Source organism: Chionomys nivalis, assembly GCF_950005125.1.
Source record: "Chionomys nivalis chromosome 23 unlocalized genomic scaffold, mChiNiv1.1 SUPER_23_unloc_1, whole genome shotgun sequence".
NCBI lineage: Eukaryota > Metazoa > Chordata > Mammalia > Rodentia > Cricetidae > Chionomys > Chionomys nivalis.
In genome coordinates this window covers 2,463,781-2,487,175 of record NW_026646869.1, presented here as the reverse complement: position 1 = coordinate 2,487,175, position 23,395 = coordinate 2,463,781, and the positions used below count along the sequence as shown (strand labels likewise).

Sequence of the window (23,395 nt, the reverse complement as noted above, 5' to 3'; positions counted from 1 at the left end):
AGCTGGGTGTTTGAAGAGTATTTGGTGATACCCACAGTTCTGGCCATCCTAACCTCCCTGGGTCTCCTGTCCCTTCCATACTGACAGGGACAGAGACGGGGGACCTGCAACGGTAGCACGCAGAACTTCAGTGGGACACTCATGGCATGCCGTTGCTACACAGAAGTGGAGTGTGGAAATTGCTCCCTGAGATAGAGTGACATGGAACCAGTGACAGAAACTAGACCTTGTAATCCATGTCTGAGCATGCTCAGTCCAGTCAGGACCTTGTAATCCATGTCTGAGCGTGCTCAGTCCAATCAGGACCTTGTAATCCATGTCTGAGCATGCTCAGTCTTGTCAGGACCTTATAATCCATGTCTCAGGATGCTCAGTCCTGCCATCAAGAGTCTGAAGCAGAGGGGCTGGAGAGATGGCTCAGTGGTTAAGAGCATTGCCTGCTCTCCCAAAGGTCCTGAGTTCAATTCCCAGCAACCACATGGTGGCTCACAACCATCTGTAAAGAGGTCTGGCGCCCTCTTCTGGCCTTCAGGCATACACACAGACAGAATATTGTATACATAATAAATAAATAAATAAATAAATAAATAAATAAATAAATAAATATTAAAAAAAAAAAAGAGTCTGAAGCAGATACAGCCAAACGCTGTTCTTGTGAACTTTTAGTGGAAACTGTGTACAAAGCAAAATGCTGTGGTCTTTTTTCCCCAGGAAACATGAATTCAAGGGTTGTAGCTCAGCAGCAGGACAGTGTTCCGTCAGTATTGACTCATTAGACAAAACCTATGTCCTAGATGAGCCTGGTGGCCCAGATCTGTCATCCTAGGAATTTAGGAGGCTGAGACACAGAATCAAAAGTTCAAGACTATCCAGAAGAGCTCAGTGAGACCCTGTCTCCAACTGTGGGCATGGCGTGGTGGTAGAGCCCCTACCTAGAATCCTCCAGTGAGGGGCTGGGGCGTGGCTCAGTGGTAGAGCCCCCACCTAGAATCCTCCAGTAGGGGTAGGGCATGGCGTGGTGGTAGGACACTTCCTGCCGTTCCAGAAGCCCGGGTTCAGTTCTTTCTTTGGAAAGTCAGTTCTGTGGCTGCATAAATGCGTCACGGCTTTAGAAAAAGCAGCCAGATCACTTTAGCTTCTTGGTGAGTCATGGGGGGTTTTCTCGTGGGCTCTGCAGCACGCAGCATGGGCAGGGCACCTGCCACCTTTATAAAATGGCCTGATGACACGGTGTCACCTTCCAGGGTTGGGATCACTGAGCTCCACTCACGGATAGGAACTACTCTGCCTCCTGCCAGCTGCCCGGCTTTGGGCAAACCACTCCCACCCTCTATGCCCATGAAGATGATTAGCAAGACATCGTGGGGTGGCTGTGGCTCAGAGAAAGGGCTCTCCTCAGCAGGGTGTCAGTGGAGGGGCCCTCAATCTGCCCCCTCCTTGCTCTCCCTCACGTGTGCCTTCCTCTCTCGCAGCCAGAAGCTGCAGGGGGAATATTTCCGGTACAAAGGCATTCCCTTCCCCGTCGGCATGTACTCACCCGAGAGCCTCAGCCTGGCAGAGAACACTGACAACGTGCGGGATGAGGACATTTTCATCGTCACCTACCCCAAATCAGGTGCGTAAGCTTGGGCTCAGGGGAGAAGTGGGGAGGAGCCTGCAACCTCTTCTGGGAGCACCGTCCTGGGCACTGCCCACCAACTCCTTGTTACAGGCAGACTCCAAAGACCCGGCCAACTCCCTTCCCCTCCAGGGCTGCAACTGTCTCCCCAGAACTCCCCTGTCCCCTCAGCCCCCACCGCACTGAGTGTCCCTGGACCTCCCCCGTCCCCTCAGCCCCCACCGCACTGAGTGTCTCCAGACCTCCCCTGTCCCCTCAGACACTGTGTGGTCTGGTGAGTACTTTGTTTTTGTTGAGACGGGTTTTCATGGAGCCCAGGCTAGCCTTGAACTCCTGGTGTCCCGCCTCAGTGTCTTAGGTTCTGGGAGGCGGATGTGTGCCTCCAGGCCCAGCCTCACTGATGGAATCTCTACTTTCTCACTGGAAAGCTTTCCTGAATTTTCCGAGAGCTTTGTCTGCATTGGACATTGCCTTGCTCTGTGAGCCTGAACCACGCCTGCTGCCTAACGTGTTGGTGGGGGTGGCGTGCGCCACCACCCAGTTTGTTCTTTTCTTTGTGTGATAAAAAAACACCTTGATGTGGGCTGGAGAGATGGCTCAGTGGTTAAGAGCATTGCCTACTCTTCCAGAGGTCCTGAGTTCAATTCCCAGCAACTACATGGTAGCTCACAACCATCTGTAATGAGGTGCCCTCTTCTGGCCCGCAGGAAGAAAGGGCTTGCATGGTTCACACTTCCAGGCAGGCCACAGTACATCAGGAAGGGAAATCAGACCAGGAATTCAGGAGGGACCTGAAGCAGAACCAAGCAGGACACTGCTTCCTAGCTCCTTATAGAACCTGGGAGTGGGTTGGGCCCTTCTACATCAATTAGTAGTCAAGAATATGCAGGGGCAGGTGAGTCTGAGGCCACACCTCAGACTATGTAACAAATTCCAGGCCAGCTAGAGCTAAATAAATAATGAAAGGCCTCAGAGACATTCCCCTGAGGCAGTGCCCAGCGGAGACTTGGGTAACTCTGGACTGTGTAGACAGTTGCAGCTAACTAGGAGAGCTGGGTCAGGTCAAGCAGTGCACATCTGTGATCCCAGCAAAGCCAGAGGATCAGGAGTTAAAAGTCATCCTCAGCTACAGATTTAAAGTCAGCCTGAGGCATAGAAGACCCTGTCAAAAAAAAAAAAAAAAAGAGCGAGCCTTACAGACACCATCCTCAGAGAAATAAACCGGACCCAGAAGAGATCACATGAGGCCCTTAAAGTAGCCATGCTTGGAGGGAGAAACTGAGGCAGAGACCAGGTATGGGGCGGCATGAGGTGAGAAAGAAGGGCATTATTTAGTGATGGGGCCGACTGTTGCGAACAATGTGGTTGCATGTATGCTGCCAACCGGAAATGGTTAGGATGGTGAGGTCTGCGTTGTGTGTATTCTAACACAAAGAGGAGGGAAACTTGCCAGCAAGACTTCAATAGAGAAGCCAGACACGAGGGTAACCCCCACCGTCTGCAGGAAAAGGGAACCCCAGGCAGCGGTAAATTGGAGAATGGGACTTCCCTGCTCCTCTCTCCGGATTCAGCTTCACGGAGAGATGGAGGATTCTTGTCATTTCATTGTGTTTTTCCCGCGGAAGAGGGCTGCCACCGAGAACAATGTCGGATAATTCATGTTCCTCTGGCGCCCCCTGCTGGTGGGTGAGAACTGGGCCGGCTCGCTAGGGAGCGTCTTCTCTGCCCAGGCGCCCAAGACCCTTGAAGGTTGATGGTGGAAGAGACTGGGCTCCTGGGCAGGGACAGGGACTGGTTGACGTGACATTCAGATAGATGAGATAAGCTGGGCCTGGTGGGACAGGCCTGCTGTCTTTGATAGGCCAGGGTCTGAGGAAGGAGGTCTGTTTTGTTTTCGTTTGGGGGTTTGGGTTTTTTTGGGTTTTGTTTTGGGTTTTTCGAGATAGGGTTTCTCGAAAGCTTTTGAGAAAGGTTTCAAGCTCTGTCTTGAAAACAACTATAACAAAATTAATTGGTTAAGGAAATGAGGATGATGAAATGGTTCAGCAAGTAAATTCACTTGCCACCAAGGCTGCTAACCTGAATGTGAGTTCCAGGACCCACATAAAAGCCAAGCATAGTAGGAGGCTTGTGCCTATAACTTCAGTGCTGAAGGTAGAGACAGATTCTGGGTGCTCCGTGGTCAGTCAGTTTAGGGGAGATGGTGAGGTCCATTTCAGTAGGAAACCCTTTCTTTTTTTAATATTTTTATTTATTTATTATGTATACAATATTCTGTCTGTGTGTCTGCCTGCAGGCCAGAAGAGGGCACCAGACCCCATTACAGATGGTTGTGAGCCACCATGTGGTGGCTGGGAATTGAACTCAGGACCTTTGGAAGAGCAGGCAATGCTCTTAACCACTGAGCCATCTCTCCAGCCCTAGGAGACCCTTTCTTAAACAATAAAGCAGAGTTATAGAAGAGATAATGTTTTCCTCCAACCTCCATATATTCAGAAGTGGGCATATCTTCCCGAAGCATGCAGGCACCACACACACATGCACGCACACACACAGGCACACATGCACGCACAACACAGGCACACACGCACGCATAACACAGGCACACATGCACACACACACGCACACAGGCACACACACACACAGGCACACAGGGAGGCAGTCAACTCGGAAGGCAGAGCTTGCATGCAGTATGCAGCTTGGTGACTGAATGTGGGGTTCCTACCTGTCCGCTGGGCTGCAGCATGTCCTGCAGGGAGGCAGAGGTCAGTGAGGGGAAGGAATGCATGCTGAGGTAGCAGTGTCCCTTCCCAAGAAGCCCAGGATCTCTATAAGTGGCCAGCGGGGACAGTCATAGCTCTCCTAGGACCGGAGGTTCAGGGCTATGTTTGCTTTTAGTTTATATATATGGATGTTGTAGACACATGTATGTGCACAGTGTGTGTGCAGTGCCCACGGAGGCCTGAAGAGGGCATCACATCCCTTGGAACTGGAGTTACCAGTGGTTGTGAGCTGCCAGCTGGGTGCTGGGAATTGAACCTGAGTCCTTTGCAAGGGCATCCTAAGCCATTTCTCCAGCCCCCTCATCTTCACTGGTGTTCTGTTGCTGTGAGAGACACCATGACCACTGCATCTCTTATAAAGGAAAGCATTAAATTGGGACTGGCTTACGTACGGTTTCAGAGGCTTCATCCATTATTCTCATAACAGGGAGCAGAGTGGTGTGCAGGCAGACGTGGTAGCTGGGAGTTCTCCATCTGGAATCTCAGGCGGCAGGAAGAGAGAGAGCCTCTGGGCGTGACCGGAACCCCTGAAACTTCAAAGGCCACCCCTAATGATACACTTCCTCCATCAAGGCCACTCCCTGGTGACCGGACATTCAAATCCATGAACCTATGGGGGCCATTCTTAATCAACCACCACACCCCTGGGTTTGTTCTGAGACAGGGTTTCACACTACAATTCAGACTGTCCTCAGATTCAAAGTGGTCTTCTAACTTAGCCTCTGGAGTGCTGGAATGACAGCTGTGTCCAACGTCTGGCCAGGCTGTTCCCTGCCTTGCCTTCTGCTTTCCTAGGTGCCTTCAAAGCCAGTACCGCCATTGGGAACATGGTTCCATTCCCACCCTTGCCATCCCTCCTGCTCCCAGCTAACCTCTCTGTTCTCCCGGTAGGTACCAACTGGATGATTGAGATCCTCTGCTTAATTTTGAAAGATGGGGACCCCTCGTGGATCCGTTCTGAGCCCATTTGGCAACGTGCACCCTGGTGCGAGACCATCATAAGCGCCTTCAGTCTCCCAGACCGGCCCAGCCCCCGCCTCATGAGCTCCCACCTCCCCATTCAACTCTTCACCAAGGCGGCCTTCAGCTCCAAGGCCAAGGTGAGGTGGGCAGAGCGGGTGAGGCTGGGAGACTAATCAGGAGTAGCTTCATGGTGAATACACTCTTGACGTGTGGCCCTGGGAGTCCGCCTTTTAAAGGGGAGCAGACTGTAGGCCAGATGTGGTCATATGTGCCTGTCACCCCAACACTTGAGAGACTGAATCAGGAGAGTGGTCATGATTCCCAGGACACCCTAGGCTACAGAATGATGCCACTGCCTCCCCGGCAGCACGTCCCACGTCCCTCATCCTGACTCTCAGGCCTTCCTCCTCCCTGCTTTGTTTCCAGAAACCAAACTGGCTCAGAAACAGCCCCTCCCTCCTTCTAATGTGACTGGAGGAGGCTTGGTCCCTAAGAATGGGCTGGGCTGAACCCACTATACCAGGAGTGTGTCCTGCCTGCAGGGTCAGAAGAGGGGGAGGAAGGCAGGCCACCTGGGGGCAGGTCCCACCATACTTGACACCTTCTTCCCTCCCCGCCATCTTACACAGGTGATCTACTTGGGCCGGAACCCCCGGGATGTCGTGGTATCTCTTTATTATTACTCTAAGATTGCAGGGCAATTGAAGGACCCTGGGACGCCTGACCAGTTCCTTCAGGATTTCCTCAAAGGAGAAGGTGAGGACTGGGAAGGGAAGAGAGGTGGGAAGAGACAAATGTAGGGGAGGCAGAGATGGGAGAGATCAAGGAGAGCAGAGATGGAGACAGAGACCGGGTAGACAGACAAACCGGAGCAGAGCTGCTGTCCCTTGTCTGCGTGTCAGACGTCTGGGTGGCGGCAGGAGGAGCTGCACAGACAAGAGCTGGGGGAGGGGTCTCTGACCCTGGCTGAAAGGCCTTAGGCAGCCGGCACAGGTGGCCCGAGCAGCCTGGTCCTGAGAGCCCTGTGACCCTCACACCCCTCTACCGTCTGCAGTGCAGTTTGGCTCCTGGTTTGACCACATCAAGGGCTGGATCCGGATGCAGAGCCACGAGAACTTCCTGTTTATCACCTACGAAGAGCTGCAGCAGGTTCGTCTGGTGTATGCCCCTGGCACCTCTCCCTCACCACACGCTCCTGGATGCCAGCCAGCCTCCTATCCGGCCTTGTCCTGGGGAAACAAAACCTATGGTGGTCTGGAGATGGGAAGTGGGTAACTATAGGGAGATAGGGCTCTTCAGCTCACGATCAGATAGGATGGACAACCTATGGTGGTCTGGAGATGGGAAGTGGGTAACTACAGGCAGATAGGGCTCATCAACTCACGATCAGGTAGGAATGACAACCTATGGTGGTCTGGAGATGGGAAGTGGGTAACTACAGGCAGATAGGGCTCGTCAACTCACAATCAGGTAGGAATGACAACCTATGGTGGTCTGGAGATGGGAAGTGGGTAACTACAGGCAGATAGGGCTCGTCAACTCACAATCAGGTAGGAATGACAACCTATGGTGGTCTGGAGATGGGAAGTGGGTAACTATAGGCAGATAGGGCTCATCAACTCACGATCAGGTAGGAATGACAACCTATGGTGGTCTGGAGATGGGAAGTGGGTAACTATAGGCAGATAGGGCTCATCAACTCACGATCAGATAGGAGGGACACACAGCAGCAAATGGACAAGCGGCCAGGAGAGTCTGCAGCCAGAGCAGACAGCGCAAAGGGCCTGGGGAAGCGCCCCTCCCCCGACTCTCTCCCCTCCAAGTGTCTGAGGATGACCTTGAACTTCTAATTCTTCTGTTTCCAACGCCCGAGGTTACAGGATACCAATGCCTGGTTCCTGCTGTGCTGGGGATAACCCAGGCTTCTAGCAGCAAACTCTCTTATTTGTTTTTCTAGACAGGGTTTCTCTGTGTAGCCCTGGCTGTTCTGGACCTCACTCTGTAGACCAGGCTGGCCTCTGTCTCCAGATCTCTCTGACTCAGCCTCCCTCCAGTGCTGGTATATTCCATATCTGTCACCTTTTTCAGTTCTGAGGATTGAACCCAGGGCCTTGTATACACTGGGCAAGTAACAAATGAGTCGTAACTCGAAGTCCTTGCTGGGAAATTCTAGGCAAGGATTTTTTTAATTTTAAATGGAGTTTCATTAAGGTTCCCAGGCTGGCCTTGAACTTTCAATCCTCCCCGATCTCCAGAGTGACTGAGGTGACAGGCTTGTGTCACCAGGTCTAGCTTCCGGAGACACTTATGGTAGTTACCACCTTAGATTCTCAGTGACAGGGCAGCTCGGAGCACAGCCCGGAGGAGTGTGCCTGGCCCTGGTGTGCTGTACCTACCCCAAGCCTGCCCAGCCCTGGGTCAGCCTGTGGGGTGTGAACGGCTAGCTAGGTCTAGGTAAGGGCACGTGGGGCTGAGTGCCAAGGTCTGGGTAAGGGCGTATGGGAATGGCCAGCAGGAGAGCCTACCAGCGCCTGCCACCTACTGCTAAGCACCAGTGAGAGTCTGTGCTGTGTGCAGCTACTCCCAGAGGCGGGGCGGAGAAGCCCAGGAAAGACTCACCTATTGGAGCCTGTCCCCAGCACTCAGGAGGCTGAGGCAGCAGAGCGAGTTCTAGGACAGCCAGGGCTACCTGGTGAGACTCTGACTCAAAAACATAAAGCAAACAACAGAATAAATCAGAAGGCTAGAGAAGTGACTCAGCAGTTAACACTGGCCGGGCGGTGGTGGCGCACGCCTCTAATCCCAGCACTCCGGAGGCAGAGGCAGGAGGATCTCTGTGAGTCTGAGGTCAGCCTAGTCTACAAGAGCTAGTTCCAGACCAGGCTCCAAAGCCACAGAGAAACCCTGTCTCAAAACAAGCAAACAAACAAACAAACAAGAACACTGACTATTTTTGCAGAGGACTGGATTTGGCTCCCAGCACCCACATGGTGGCTCATGACTGGTGGTAACTCCAGTTCTGGGGATATGGTGTCCTCTTCTGGCCTCTGTGGGCTACATGGCACATATACCTGCAGGTAAAACACTGCTACACATAAAGTAATACATTTTTTAAAAAGTAGAGTTGAACTGGGCACCTTTAATCCCAGCACTCAGGAGGCAGAGGCAAGTGGATCTCTGTGAGTTCGAGGCCAGCCTGGTCTCCAGAGCGAGTTCCAGGATAGCCAGGGCTACACAGAGAAACCCTGTCTTGGAAAAAAAAAGAGCAAAGAACAAACAAACAAAAAAAGAGTTGGCAAGTTGACTCAAAGGGTAAAGTCACTTGCTACCAGGCGTGACGACCTGAGTTCAGTCCCCAGATATGGAAGGAGAACTGACCTCTGCCTTTCCTCTGACCTCCACATGTGCACACACACAGCACACACACGAATGTAATAAAGAATTTACATATATATTATATGTACATATTCACTTAAAATAGCAATAGGCCACCAATTTTGAGCTGTGGAAATCGTAATTATTTAGGTTCGCCCTGGGAAGTCCTCACGGCCGTTCAGAGGAGGGCATGAGCTTTAGCACTCTGGAGAGAGTCAGGCATTTGCCCAAGACACACAGCGATTCCCCGCAGCCCCCATAATTTTTCCATCCTGATACTTTTTCCTGAGAAAGCTTTCGGGGCCATGTCTCCCTCCCTTTGTCCAATTAAGTTTTATTCTCCTAACCAAAAACTGGGCCACGGAGTGGAGTGCAGCTTCTGGGACTCTGCAAGGGGCATGGCGCCGCCCACATGTGTGTTTCTGGGACAGGCCTGTGGCTCAGAGAACAAAGGCTTATGAAAGAGAAATTGACCTGGAAAAGCTGACCGTGGGGCTACGCAGCCACCAGCTATGCTGAGCGCCATAAGCCATGGCTGGGAGGCTGAGAGGACCGTGGGGCTTGGTGGGCTGAGTCTGAGCTTTGGGGTTATGTGACTTTACGCAAGTATCTTCTATCTCTGGACCTCCGTTTGTCAACTAGGGCGTGACCTTTCTTGCAGATCTGACGGCAGGATCAGCACAAATGTGAACGAGGACTTGGGTCACAGTTTGGTTCCAGGGACTTGAGCCAAGTGTCATGAGGAAGGCAGCAATTGAATTTATCAGTGGCAAGGATTATCAAGAAACCTTGTGCTGAGATGTGGAGGGGTGAAAGGTCGGGAGCGGCAGTGTGGGAAGCAGGGGCTCACACAAAACCACCCTGTCCTTGAAAACCAGGCCAGGGAGGACTCTGTCCCACGTACTGGGGAGTCACTGAATCAAGGGCACCAGGGAAGAGTTGGCTGAAGTGAGGAGATAGCCCCCCCAGGCAGGCTGGGAGAGGGGCGGCGGCGGGGAGGATGGGATGTGGGCCAGGGTGGGGATGTTGGGGACACAGAAATGAAGACATGGCCAAAGAAGGCAGGCGGGACGGAATCTGGGCTGAGGCAGCCAGGGAAGGGGAGGCCCCAGAGACCAGTGCTGGGGGTGCGGAAAGGGGCAGAGCCGTCAGCTTCTGATGTAAACTTGGAAACCACTGGCCTCCCTGCCAGGCTACCCAAAGTGGCCCCCACTCCACTATTCTTTTTCCCGCCCCAGGACCTGCGAGGCTCTGTGCAACGCGTCTGTGAGTTCCTGGGCCGGCCACTGGGTGAAGAGGCCCTGAGCTCTGTGGTGGCCCACTCAGCTTTCGGTGCCATGAAGGCCAATACAATGTCCAACTACACACTGCTGCCGGCCAGCCTGCTGGACCACCGCCAGGGGGCGTTCCTGCGCAAAGGTACCACTGGGCGCTTCTAGACAGTTCACAGCTTCGGGGGGGGGGGGGGGGGGCTTCATTTTCCCGGATGCCGCATGGAGTGTACAGGGCCACCTAGACTGGTGGTCTTCCCTCTTAGTAGGAGGTCTGGCATTCCAGGTGCCTGCCTGCTGACCTGCCTCCATCTGGATGTCCGCCTGAAACCAAACATCCTGAGGGCATTCAAAGCCAGGCTCCAACAGCATGAGGCTGAAGTCGCAGGAACCTTTGTTTTAGTGCGGAAAAATTCAGTGTTTAGTCAGGCATGGTGGTGCTTGCCTGTCAAACCTGTTATTCAGAGTTGAGGCCAGCCTGGGCTGCTTCAGATTCTGTCTCCAAACAAAGCCGTGACAACACAGGATCCCCAGGTGGTCCAGGCCCGTCCCCGGGCCCCCAGATCCTGCTGCCATGTGATTTCACGGTCTAAATCCCAAGAAATGAGTATCTCTAAGGTGTAGCAGCCCCCTTCGGGGAGACTCCTGATCTCCTGATTCGGGGCGACATGACTGACATGCAATAAAGTCTACAAGCTGTTTGAAAGGCCCCTGTCCGCACAGGCAAGAGAGGGACCCCTAGGGGTCCCTGTGATAGCAGGGACCAGCACTCCGGATTACATGCTTGGGGTGGGGGGCACCTTGCTGAAGCACCTCTCTGGCTGTGGGAACCTCAAGCTGGTCCAAGCTCGTGCAGCTTCCAGAGTGCCTGACTGGGGTGCTCTGGTCATCCAGGCACAAGCCTGCTGGAGGCCATGTTGGGTATCTGAGGGGTAGTACTAGGGTGAGAGAGCCCTGTGCCGGCAGAGGCAACTCCCAGAGGAGGCGATGCAGGCTGAAAGGGGGTGTTTGGGTGCTAAGAGGGAAGCGGGTTCTGGGAAGAGATCTGGAGGGTCAAAGGGCAGGGCGGACAAGGGTCACCGAGGTGTAAGGGAAAGAGGCAGGTGACGCAGACGGTGCAGTTGGTCCTGAGGGGAGTTCCTCAGTGGTCCCTTGCTCTGTCCCCCCCAGGCATCAGTGGTGACTGGAAGAACCACTTCACTGTGGCACAGAGTGAAGCCTTCGACCGCGTCTACCGTGAGCAGATGAGAGGACAACCAACCTTCCCCTGGGACATGTCCCCAGAGGCCACCAGCCCTGACGGTGACCCTGATCCTGAGCCCAGCCCTAGTCCTGGCCCTAACCCAGGACCCTCTGATGACCCCAACGCAGCAGCCTCACAATAAAGTTGACACTCTGATTGCCCCTTCGTATTTGCTGCGTTTTCGGGGGTACGGGGGGGGGGGAAGCGGGAGGGGAGAGGTGAGGGAAGGGGAGAGCAGGAGGGGGGAGAGTGAGAGGGAAGGGGGGAGGAGCAGGAGGAGAGGGGGGAAGTGGGAGGGGAAGGGGCAGGAGGGGAGAGTGGGGGTGGAATACAGAGGACCAGGTCACACACCAGACAGGATGCAAAGGAGCTGCAGAGGCTCAGTGTGACTCACTTCTCATCCCAGTGCTTGGGAGGCAGAGGCAGTAGGATTGCAAATTCATGTCCAGCCTGGGTTACTCAGGGACCAAAACAGCACAAAGTGGGTGGGGAAGCCTGCACTGAGCATGAATGCAACAGGGACGCCAGGCTGGGCCTGACCTGAGGGAGGGGAGTTGGGGAGAACTGGGGAGGATGTTGTCTGGAGTTGGGAAGGGGGGGGAACCATGGCGATTCACGTCTGTGTTGTCAGAGTTTAATTTGATCAGAAATAGAGAATGCTCTGCTGCTCCCCATCCAGACATACCCAGTGTCTCAGTGTCCCCAGTACTTTCTGGGTCCCTCCCCCCTAAACTCCATCACTGTTAGCACTCCTCTCCTGGACTCGGTTTACCCTCTGCTCCACACACAAGTGTGGGTGCTTCTCTGGGGTTGCCGCACGGTCCTCTCTACAACAGTGGTGAGGCAGCCAGGCCTGTCTCTGAAGCAGTCCAGTGGAAGACCAGCTGCTCTGGAACCTTCTGCCTGAGCCCTTAGCTCTGCTGAGCTCACCCAGTTCGCGAGCAATTAAGACCAATCCCTTCCACTGCCCAGCTGCCAGGCCAGAGGGCTGACACACAATCAATGTCTGGTAGGGTCTCTGAACTGACCCACGTCTGGCCATCAGAGTCGCTTTCCAGGGCCTGAGCCAGAGGCCCAGTCTGATGTAGCATTGTTTCCCAACCGTCTTTGGGCTGGAGATAAGTAACGAAGATGGCGGGCTGGAATCCCGGGGAGGGGGCCGCTCCAGGGCTGTGACCGGGCTAGTAGGTGAGAATCCATCTCACCCCTGGGTCCCCCTCCAGTGCCCCTCTGCCTCATCAGGGCCCTGGCTGGAGTGTCCTTGTGGCCCCAGGACTTCTTGAGCTGTGAAGGGGAAAAAAAATCTGGTGAGCAGTTTCTGGGGCTCAGGGGGCAATGCTAATCTGGCGTGCACAGGGCCTGTGTTTGGTCCTCAGCGCCATATAAATCAGGCACGACAGGCACACCATAGTATCAGCACTCAGGATGTAGAGGCAGGAAGATCAGAAGCTCAAGACCAACCTGGACCACATGAAACCCTGTCAAAATAAGGAGGCAAGCTGGACGGTGGTGACGCACGCATGCCTTTAATCCCAGCACTAGGGAGCAGAGGCAGGCAGATCTCTGTGAGTTTGAGACCAGCCTGGTCTACAAGAGCTAGTTCTGGGACAGTCAGGGCTGTTACACAGAGAAATCCTGTCTTGAAAAACAAAACAAAACAAAAACAAATAAAAATAAAAGTAAGGAGGCCAGAGGCTGGAGATGGCTCAGAAGGTAAAATGCTTGCTGCAGAACCATGAGGCCTGGGCCTGGGCCTCCAGTGCTCACATAAAAGCTGGGGCTACCAGCTAAGCATCGTAAATTAGCACTGGAAGGAAGACGAGTGGCCCCAAAGCTTACTGGCTGCTCACTCTGTCTGTGCAGTCACAGACACTGTCTTAAAAACACTGTGGAGACGGGCGGTGGTGGCACACGCCTTTAATCCCAGCACTCGGGAGGCAGAGGCAGGCGGATCTCTGTGAGTTCTAGACCAGCCTGGTCTACAAGAGCTAGTTCCAGGACAGGCTCCAAAACCACAGAGAAACCCTGTCTCAAAAAACCAAAAAAAAAAAAAAAAAAAAAGAGTTAGTTCCAAGACAGTCAGGGCTGTTACACAGGAAAACCTTGCCTCAAAACAACAACAACAGAGCCGGGCGGTGGTGGCGCACGCCTTTAATCCCAGCACTCGGGAGGCAGAGGCAGGCGGATCTCTGGGAGTTCGAGGCCAGCCTGGTCTACAAGAGCTAGTTCCAGGACAGGAACCAAAGCTACAGAGAAACCCTGTCTCAAAAAAACAAAACAAAACAAAAAAACCCACCACCAACAATAAACGGTAATGATAATAATGTGAAGTGACAGAGGAAGACCTCCAGCGGCAACATCTGGCTCGACAGGCACACACAGGAGCACACACTGCACACGTGCATAAGAGGAAAAATGAGTCAGGCGGTGGCGGCGCATGCCTTTAATCCCAGCACTCAGGAGGCAGAGGCAGGAGGATCTCTGTGAGTCCTAGACCAACCTGGTCTACAGAGGGAGTTCCAGGAAAGGCTCCAAAGCTACAGAAAAATCCTGTCTCAGAAAACCAAAAAGAAAAAGGGGGAGGATGCTAGGAGGATGCCAGGAGAAGACCTGGAACCCCAGACCCACATAGGACGCCTCTCGCCTTGTGTCTGTGGAAGAACAGGGAGCAGCTGTGCCATCTGGGGACAAATATTTGTCAAGGGAGGGGAACCTCAGCAGAGGCAGGCAAAGACCTTGGCCTGCCCACTCCCTTTCCTCTGGCTTCACTGACAGAAGTGATTCTGCTCAGTTACCGAGGAGCAGATTGGGGAAACTGAGGCCGGCAGGGGTTAGCTCACTGAGGGACGTAAGCCCACCTGCCTGCATCCTGGGGGGCTGTTTGTCTCCCCACATGGCTCTGCTTCTTCTCATGCAACAGCCTGTCTCACAGTGAGAGAAACTGAGGCTCAGAGGCAAACATTTCTAGGCCAGGGTTAACCAAGCAGCTCAGTGGCTCCCCACTCTCCACGTACAGCTGCCGGAGGATTCTCGGTTCCCCTGACCTCCTGTCATCCCATTGGGGGAAAGTGGAGGCAAGAGAATCCGTTCAAAAAGAGAACTTGTGCCGGGCGGTGGTGGCGCACGCCTTTAATCCCGGCACTCGGAAGGCAGAGGCAGGCGGATGTCTGTGAGTTCGAGGCCAGAGCTACAAGAGCTAGTTCCAGGACAGGCTCCAAAGCTACAGAGAAACCCTGTCTCGAAAAACTAAAATAAAATAAAAAAGAGAGAGAACTTGTTTCTTACTTTGGGGTTCAGTGTTCAAACAGGGCCTCCCTATCTCTCTGTCTGCCTCAGTCCTTATCAGGGGGGTCTCACCTCATTGTCACCATCACTGGAGCCAGAGAGCTGGGACAGGCGGCTGAGGTCCCACAGGGAGCGGCTGGGCCTGGTTGGGGGACCACTGGCTGTCCTGGTACGATGGACACTTCTCAAGATGTCACTGAGAGCTGGCCCTGTGGTGGTGGGGGTGTCCTGTCTGTTCCCCTCAAAGATGTGACAGGCCGCCAGGCGGTGGGTCAAAGGCTTGTCAGACAGCAATGGGGCCACAGGGGCCACAGGACAGCGCAGGGCCACACGGTGTGGGCTTCGGGGCAGCCGTGGACCTTCAGAAGGGCTGAGCAAGGGGCTTCGAGCTGGTGCCGGTGGGAGTGGACTGGAGGCCGCATACAGGACTCGGAACTCCTGGCTAAAGGCATCTGCAATTTCTCCTGTGAGCAAGGTCACCAGGCCCCGATGCAGGCGTGAGTCACTCCACGTGAAGCTGGGAATGTAGAATAACAGTCAGGATCTTTGCAGGGTGGCACCCACTCTAGTCCCCAGCCACTGTGACCTTAAGTCCCGATCTCACAGGCCTCAGCCTCTCTGGTGAGTAGGACAAGAAGTATCTACCCCGCTGTTTGTCACAACCAACCTGGGGACAGCAGGAGATAAGACACGTCTACCACCAAGCTGGGTCTAGTAATAGCATCTGTGATCCCAGCACTGGGGGGGTTGAGGTGGGGAGATCAGGAGTTTGTTACACAGTTCCAGAAAAGCCTGTGTTACGTGAGACTATCAAACAAGCCGCAGGGTGTGTGGCACAGGCCTTTAAGCCTTTAATCCCAGCACAGGAGGCAGAGGCAGGCGGATCTCTGTGAGTTTAAGGCCAGCCTCTGCTACAAGAGTTAGTTCCAGGACAGGCTCTAAAGCTACAGCTACAGAGAAACCAGGTCTCGAAAAACCAAAACCAAACAAACAACTAACTAACAAACAAAAACAAAAAACCAAACAGTGAAACCTGGAAAGTCTTTATAGGGATCACCTGAAGTCAGAAGAGCCTTCAGCGTGGGCTCTGCTCTGTCCCCAGGGATAGAAAGTTTGGTACCTCAGTTTCTTTATCAGGAGGTGGGGTTGGTCTTCTAATACCCAGGGAACTATTTGAATTTCCACAGGCTCCCCAGAAATGCTGCATTTATGTCCTAAGCATGTACACTGTGCACCAGGACCCAGGTAGCACATCCGCCACACAGAGCAAGTGCCCTGCGTTGGCCTGCGGGTCGCATAGGGTGGCCCCTGCACTGCCCTCACCCTTCACAGATGTGACACAGCAGAGGTGTTCCTCATTCAGGGGCCCTGCATGCATCAAGCACCCCACCGTGGCCTCAGTGTGCCACCGATAAAACAAGATAGCCACGTGCAGGCATGAGTGAGTTAGCATTACACAAGGGTCCTTCAAGAGTCCTTACCTTGGCAGGTGACAGTCTGGGCCCTTCAGCCTGTGGTGGGACAGGCTATGACCCCTCCCCCACTTGCAGAAGTCAGGGAACCCTGAGGGTCTGTGAGGTCACTGAGTTCCACGGCCCAAAGGCTTGTGGAAAGGGGTGCTGGCCCATCTCCAACCCAAGGACTTGAGTTCCTGAGAGGGACACTTTGTATTGGGAACCAGGAACACTCCAAGTGCTGGTCCCCAAGGCCAGGACGAGGGTCAGGAGGTGCCATCCAGGAGGTCACAGGAGCCCCCGGCCTGGCTTGGGTGCTATCCACGCCGCCAGGCCACCATGGTCCTTGGCTGGCCACTGCTTCTGGTGTTGGTCCTGTGCCCAGGTGCGACAGGCATCAAGGACTGCGTCTTCTGTGAGCTGACTGACTCCACTCAGTGCCCAGGCACACCCATGCGCTGTGGGGACGACGAGGACTGCTTCATAGGCCGCGGAGTAGCGCAGGGTGTGGGGCCCATCATCAACAAAGGCTGCGTGCACTCCACTAGCTGTGGCCGCGAGGAGCCCATCAGCTACATGGGCCTCACGTACAGCCTTACCACCACCTGCTGCTCCGGCCACCTTTGCAATGGGGGTGCTGCTTCCGCCACGGGACCTGCCAGCCTGGCGCTGGGTCTGCAGCTGTTCCTGGGCCTGTTACCGCGGCTTCAATACTGGCTGTGGTGACCCACAGGAACCGCCGGGCCTGGGGCTGTGCCCTGTGCCCTCACCTCCACCCCTTTCCCTCATTAAATGGCCAGAGGTGCCGTCTACCTCCCTTGACCCTGACTTCCTCCGTTCCAGGGCCCATGGGAGCCCGGCCGGCGTGCCATTGTGTGGCTGCGGCCTGTGACTCTCGCGGCTCTCGCGGCTCTGCCCTGCCCCGTTGGCCCTAAGATACACATTTTTTCATTTTGCCCAGGTGCTTCTTTGTGTCGGCGTCACCTTAGAGTTGGTGAAATACAGTACCAGTAATACCGGATGGGGTTTCAGAGCACTCTTTTGTGGGGCAGGGGTGCTTTTCTGAGGCACAGTGTCCTGCATCCCAGGACAGCCTCCAATTCTCTACACAGCTGCGGGTGGCGATCTTCCTTCTCTCCAGCTGTGTGCCACCACATCCAGCTCTGTAGCACTTAGGCCATGTGTTGGGCACTGCTCTGTCCTCTGGCAAAGCCAAGACGATAGTGATGCTGCAAAGTGCTGTGGTCTCAGGGCTGGAGGCTCAGCACCAAGAGGGAACCTACCAGGAGTGCGTGCCCCCACCAGCGGTCAGGTGAATGTGGGCAGCTGTGTTTCAGCACCTTTCAAGAACAGTGGTTCCTGGAGCACCTGGAGCATCTGGGGGATCTGGGGGATGCTGTGATTGTCATGTTGAGAATGGGTAAGGAACACCCCTGACATCTGTTGACCCCTGAAGACATGTTGTCATAGCTAGCAGGGTCAGGGTCTGAACCCAGCCGCCTGGCACCTGGAGTCCCTGCCTCAGTTTCCCAAGTGGGGCTTCACCAGGCTAGAGAGACACTTCAGAAAGCCCCGAGTGCTCTCCGCAGCATAACTCTTCTCCAGGAAGGGCACATGGACCCGTTTTAGAGGTGAGCAGAAAGGGCATGCCTCCCACAACCCCTCCCCCATCACCTGCACATGTTGAGGAAGGGCTGGGCACAGGGCATCATGAGGGGACACACCTGTAGGATCCTGAGATGACCCTGTCACCGTCCAGCAGCAGGAACTTCTCCCGCACGTGGCCGCTCACCTGCCTTCGCCTGCGACTCTGGAAGGTGTGGCCCTGCACCGTCCGGACGTCCAGGTTCTGGAAAGGCAAACTCTATGATCCCATAGGGCCACTGATACTAAGTCTTAGATTTGGGGATACCAAGCTCTGACTCAAGTATCCCTTTAGGACAGCCACTCCCTTACTCCAGTGACATGGGCTTCAGATTTTAGGGAACCCCAGTGATTTAGGAACCCATGGAAAAGTCCCCCTCTGAGGGCCAGAGACATTTAGATGCCTCTGGCTTGGCCCCTACCTCAGTGGTCCAAGGGTTCACCCCTAGCTGCTGGGCTAGTGCCAAGAAGGCAGGCAGATGCTCGCGGTCAAGCAGTAAATAGACAGGTAACCAGCGGTGTGTGGCAGCGTCCACCATGTCTGTGAGCAGGTCAGGGTCGGTGAAGATGTCCATGACCACAGCCACTAACTAGGGTGGGGAAAGGAAGGGGCAGACATGGGCTCTGGAGACATGCTTCAAGACCTGGCTTCCTCGGGATGCTCAGGGGCTGCAGGGAGACACCCACGCGCTCTCCTGCATGGAGTGTGAGTCAGGTAGTTCTTTTAGGAGACCCCTCTTCAAAAAGTTCTCAGCTCCAGGACAAGGCTGGGTACTGGAGGTCAGGAAGGCTAGGCCACCAAGGTGTGCCTAGAGCTTGGCCTTGCAGGCAGGCGAGGTTGTGATGGCGTCTGACTCACCACCCAGGTCAGTCAGTTTAAAGAGTATAAACTGAATCGTCAAAGGCTGTACATACTAACCTATGTAAACCACTTGGTATTGGAGTCAGGGAAACGCCAAGACTCCCTAAGAATTGGGGCTTCGGGGGGCTACAGAGTGGGGAACCACCCCCAAGGCTTTCCTGGAGGTTTGGTACAAAAAGGGGCAGACACAAGTGGTCACAACTCAACTTCAGAAGCATGGACACCAGGTCTCAGTAAGAGGCCTCCAGGTCTGAAGGGAAAGGGATAAACCCTAGGTTCCAAGTCATGGACCAGAGGAACGCAGGAACAGCCTTGCAAATTCCAGGAAGGTATGGGGGACTGGTGATGCGGTGACACCAACCTTGCGAGCAGCCTGGATCTCCTGGCGTACCAGCTCTTTAATAGGGGGCTGGCCCTCCCCTGGTGGCTGGGTATAGAGCTGAGCTCGGGTGATGCCCTTCCAGGCCGTGTCCTCAGGCCAACCCAGCCGCAGCACAGGTGCCGGCTCCTCAGACTGCCCCGGCCAGTAGGTCAGGCTGCCAATATCCCCATCCGTGATAGCAGTCCCTGGGCCTGCGCCACACGGCTCCTGGCTTGGTACTGTCCAGTCTTCAGCAGCTGCAGCCAGGGCCTGAGCCTCATCTGCACTCAGAAAGGGGGGCAGCTTCTCCTGCTGCACGCAGGCCCGGAAGGCCTCTTCCCCACTGCTCAGCAGTTCTTCAAGAGCTAGTCGCTGGCCCTCAGTGTACAAGCCAGGGCTGGCCTTGGTCAGGGCTGGCTCAGTCTCCAGCCCCTCTCCTTCCAGTGCGGCCAGCTGGGAGGCCGCCATTGGAGCCACACAGGACCACGAGATCAAGAGGCCAGTTCTTGAAAGGTCTGGATGGCTTTTGGGGTCTGAGCATCTGGGGTCTTGCAATACTGTGCAGCCACCCAGGGTAGCCCTGTGGACATCCAGTGCCCTGAAGGTGTCCCTAACTCAATTCCTGTGGACTGTCCATACTCCTTCCACCATCTATCTAAAATCCACGTGCCCAAGGGCCACCTGTCAGTGGGCCATCTCTCCCATTGTGCTACACAGAAGGGATGCCTCTGCCAAACTGCAGGACTACCTCCAATTTGGAGCCACAGTGGTCTAAGGTGACCTTTGGCCTGTCTGATTACCTGCCTGCCCTAGTAATTCTGGCTACCTGCCCAACCATTTCCAGGTAAATGGCTGTTTGCCTGTTCCTGGTCCTCCTCCTGCCTATAACCTATAGCCGGCGGCTCCAAGGCCTGTCACTTGGGCTACAGTCTATACCCACTCTTCAGTGCTGCATAGCAGGTATGTTAACACCTGACGAGCCCACCAGCTCCCAAAGGCTGAGACACCTCCCAGTTAGGTCCTCCATGGAGACAGAAGGAATCCATGGTTTTCCCCCAGGCACTTGCCAGGCTCCTTCAGGAGACTTCCCAGGTTCAGGATAGGGAGGTATGCCCCTGCCATGACCCCTAAGACCGGAGTGCTGTCTTCATCCTCTGATCCAGAACTTAGCCTGAGTATCTACCAATCTCAAAGTCTCCTGGTTGCACCCTACTTCCTGGACAGGAACCCTCTCTCACCCCATGTACCTTTCCGGCCTGGAGCTGGCATCACACAGCTCAGAGGAACGGGAATAAGGGCAGGTCTCCCCATCTGTGTGCGCTAGTGCCGCTGGGCCCCCAGGCCTAGGACTAGCTTAGAGCTGCCCTCCTTCTCCTGTGCAGCTCTTCCGGGACTCCCCACCCAGATGGGCGTTGGAGTCAGGACACAGCCCCTTGTGCAAATGCAGGGGAGGGCCTACTGGGCACCTCGCTCAGGGACTGGCCTTTGTCTCACCAGCTTCCTGGGGAGTGCCTCATCTGTTCCCACGCCTTCCCCACACCCCCAGCAGACACCTGATAGGATAGGCGGAGCTCTAACCACAGGCAGAGGCTGCACACTGCCCCTCCCCAGAGCTGGGCCTGTACTGACTGCCAATCAAATATTCTGCCACCACTCACTGGTGGTTCTCAATACATCCCACCCCATTCCAACTTAATGAACACACAGGACCATCAACATCCAAAGCTTTTTAATAACAGTAAGATCCAGGGTTAGTTTTTGTAGCCACGGCTGGCCCTTCTGCCTCTGGCACGTTCAAACTTCCGGCCCTTGGAGCGGACATAGGGTCTGTGGGGAGAAGGTGTGGGTCAGAGAAGCCCAGCTCACAGAGGCCAACAGGGCCTGTTCCTGTAATGCTGGGAGCCTCTTCTGGGCTAGGAGAGCCTTCATGGGACCACATGTAAATCAAGAGTTTGGCACAGGCTCTGGGTAGCCCTTAGCTGTGACAACCCCCTACCAGCCACTGCAGCTAAAAGCTACACAGGGGACAAAGCCTGAGTCCTTAGCTTGATACTCACTTGGTATGGCTGTGTGGGGTTCCTGGGGCCTTGCCAAAATGCCGGTACACCTCTCGGCCCTTCCGAGGTCCTGGCCAGGGAAGGAGAGGTTAAGTAGGGACCAGGAACTCTGACCACAGGGAAGGCTCCCCAAACCTTGGCGCGCCAAAGCAGCCCTTACTTACCAGACAGGAGCACAGTGCCACGGCCCTTGGGAGACTCCAAGGCCAGCTGGTCAAAGGTGAGGATCTTACCCCCAGCCTTGAGGATGCGACTCCGGGCCCGGCTGCTCACCCGCAGTGCACACACCTGAGGGGCAGACACTAGGAGCTGTGGAGGGCCACACACCCTCACACAGCAGACTCTGACCCCCAACTGCCAACACCCCCATGCTTTAGGACTAAAGGGAATCCAAGCACCACACACAATGGTGAGGGAGTGGCATGCTGCGAGCACCCTACAGCAAAGCTTCAGTTTGGCTGGAGAGATGTTCGCTGGGTGCTCGCTGGTCATTTACCTTCAGTTTGGGCACATCGAGAATCCTCACGTCATCTGTGACCGTCCCCACAACCACAGCCGTCTTGTTTTCTCGGCCAGGAAGCTTCATCTTTCGGATCTGAGAGGAGCAAACAGGTTAAGTCACTCTGAAGGCCTCGCTAGAGGCCTGTGATCCCATCTTTCTCTCCCTGCAGTCAGCACTGGAACACAGACAGGAAGCCCCAGCAACCAGCCAAGGCAGAGAAACGCCCAGGGAGAAAAGCACAAGTGACTGTCACTTGGGGCGGCAAAGTGGAGCCCAAGCACAGAGTTCTTCACCCCTGCTGGCCTTGACCATGCAGAGGGGGAGCCCTGTGATGTCTGGTGTCAAGCACCCACTCCAGACCCAGTTCCCCTGCCCAGGTACTAACCATCCGGGACAGGGACAGAGGTGGTCGGTTGGTGCGACTCATGAATAACCTTTTCAGCACAACCTGATTGAAGGTGGAGTTGGTTCGCCTGGCCAGAAACCTGTACAGCTGGGGGTGGGAGGTGAGAAGAGCAATCATGAGATGGCCACCCTCCAAACCCGTCCCGTCCAACTTCTGGCCCACCCTCCCCTGATCCAACGCGGCGTCTGGAAGCTTACCTTGACCAGCAGCCGCAGGTAGATGTCCTGGCTCTTGGGCTCCTTGCGCCGAACCTTTCGGTCCTTGTTGTGGCGGATGTCAACACCCTGTGGAAGGTCAAAGAATGCCATGGAGTCAATGCCTAACCTGGATAACTGCCCCACATCAAAACTTTTCTTTTCCAAGACAGGGCTGTCCTCAAGAGATCCGCCTGCCTCTGCCTCCCAAGTGCTCAGGTTAAAGGCGGGTGCCACCACTGCCTGGCTGCCCTTTACCTTTGATTGACTTACATAATGAAATTGTTACCTATCCTTCAGGCTACTCAGCCAACAAGTCAAACCCCAGGCCCACCACCAAGCAGTTTCAAATACTCCTAATACAAATCCCAAAAGGACCCAGGGGGATTAAAACTGAGGAGGACGGTGCTCCTACTTGACATCACCCACCCACGATATGGGATCATTCCTCCCAAACTCTCAAAACTCAGGGAAATCTGTCTTGCAATAAAACCTAAAATGTACAAGATGCTCAGTCTACCTAGCACACGCTTATCAAGCAAAGATCCTGGGTTCTATGCCCAGTATGGGTGGGGGTTCAGATCCTCACAAGAGTGCTCTCAAAACCGACCCCAAATCTGGAAAATAGTCAAAAGAAGCCAACAGTCCATTCTGGACACGGAAATATCTTTATGTACGACAAAGTGAGACTTTGTTATCTACTTCAAAACAGTCCTAGGAAGGCCAGATGCTGATTTTATCCCCGCTCTTTCCCCAACAGTAGTTACTTAAGTGCTCACAACAGCACGGTTTAACCTGCACCTTCGCGAACGTCTCCCCCACTCACATGGCATGGACGGGATTACCCCCTTCCTCCCGAAAAGACAGCGGGCACTGGCACTGTCCCAGTAAGCACAGCCCAAGCCCGGCACACACAACTCCACTCTCCGCTGTAAGGAGGCTGAGGCAACGGGTCTGCCGTGAGTTCCAGGCCGGACTGGCTCCCTGGGAGCCTGGGCTACAGAGCGAAACTTCGTAAATTATTAGACGAGCCTCGGAAGGCGCCCGTCGCCGGACGCCGGTGTCGGCGGCGCCACGTCCCGGCCGGAGGCCCCTACCAATCCCCCAGCCTTGCTCGGCACCGGCCGCGGCCACCCGCACCCCTCCGACGCGCTGCGACCCGGCTCCGCTGAGGATGGCAGCGGATGGGACAGCCGAGAGCGCCACTAGGCGAGCTCACCATGATGGCGCCTCCTGCACGGCCTGGTCCGGAAAGACAGAACTCCGCCCGAGTGGGCGGGGAAAGGGCTCCCCGCGGGACGCACTCGTGACGCGCGCAGGACGCTCTACCCCGAGTAGCGTATCTCTGTGGTGTGTTGGTGACGTCACATGGGCGCG

At 54.9% G+C, this 23,395-nt stretch overlaps 4 protein-coding genes across 5 annotated transcripts in view; 2 read left to right on the top strand and 2 right to left on the bottom strand.

Annotated features, from left to right (window-relative positions):
• The window catches only part of Sult2b1 (sulfotransferase family 2B member 1), a 28,793-nt gene extending 17,379 nt beyond the window's left edge, over positions 1 to 11,414 (top strand). For both annotated transcript variants that reach the window (XM_057760985.1, XM_057760986.1), the window contains exons 2-7: positions 1,473 to 1,615; positions 5,293 to 5,501; positions 5,994 to 6,120; positions 6,419 to 6,513; positions 9,978 to 10,158; positions 11,181 to 11,414. In XM_057760985.1, coding sequence (XP_057616968.1) covers positions 1,473 to 1,615; positions 5,293 to 5,501; positions 5,994 to 6,120; positions 6,419 to 6,513; positions 9,978 to 10,158; positions 11,181 to 11,395 — 970 coding nt within the window. In that variant the 3' untranslated portion in view covers positions 11,396 to 11,414. The remainder of the gene's footprint in view (positions 1 to 1,472; positions 1,616 to 5,292; positions 5,502 to 5,993; positions 6,121 to 6,418; positions 6,514 to 9,977; positions 10,159 to 11,180) is intronic.
• Positions 11,415 to 12,294: 880 nt separating this feature from the next.
• Positions 12,295 to 19,327, bottom strand: Fam83e (family with sequence similarity 83 member E). The gene is made up of 5 exons (XM_057760900.1): positions 18,860 to 19,327; positions 18,059 to 18,226; positions 17,717 to 17,841; positions 14,611 to 15,055; positions 12,295 to 12,537 (listed from the first exon to the last, which is right to left on the bottom strand). Exons 1-5 carry the CDS (start codon positions 19,325 to 19,327, stop codon positions 12,295 to 12,297), a joined length of 1,449 nt encoding a protein of 482 aa, XP_057616883.1.
• On the top strand, positions 16,332 to 16,718 carry Spaca4 (sperm acrosome associated 4). The gene has a single exon (XM_057760882.1). It carries the CDS (start codon positions 16,332 to 16,334, stop codon positions 16,716 to 16,718), a length of 387 nt encoding a protein of 128 aa, XP_057616865.1.
• A 1,244-nt stretch (positions 19,328 to 20,571) lies between the features above and the next one.
• Positions 20,572 to 23,392, bottom strand: Rpl18 (ribosomal protein L18). Its single transcript, XM_057760919.1, has 7 exons — positions 23,238 to 23,392; positions 22,022 to 22,108; positions 21,804 to 21,911; positions 21,413 to 21,511; positions 21,081 to 21,204; positions 20,917 to 20,986; positions 20,572 to 20,686 (listed from the first exon to the last, which is right to left on the bottom strand). The coding sequence occupies exons 1-7, from the start codon at positions 23,238 to 23,240 to the stop codon at positions 20,611 to 20,613; spliced, it is 567 nt and encodes a 188-aa protein (XP_057616902.1). The 5' UTR covers positions 23,241 to 23,392; the 3' UTR covers positions 20,572 to 20,610.
• Between the last annotated feature and the right edge of the window lie 3 nt (positions 23,393 to 23,395).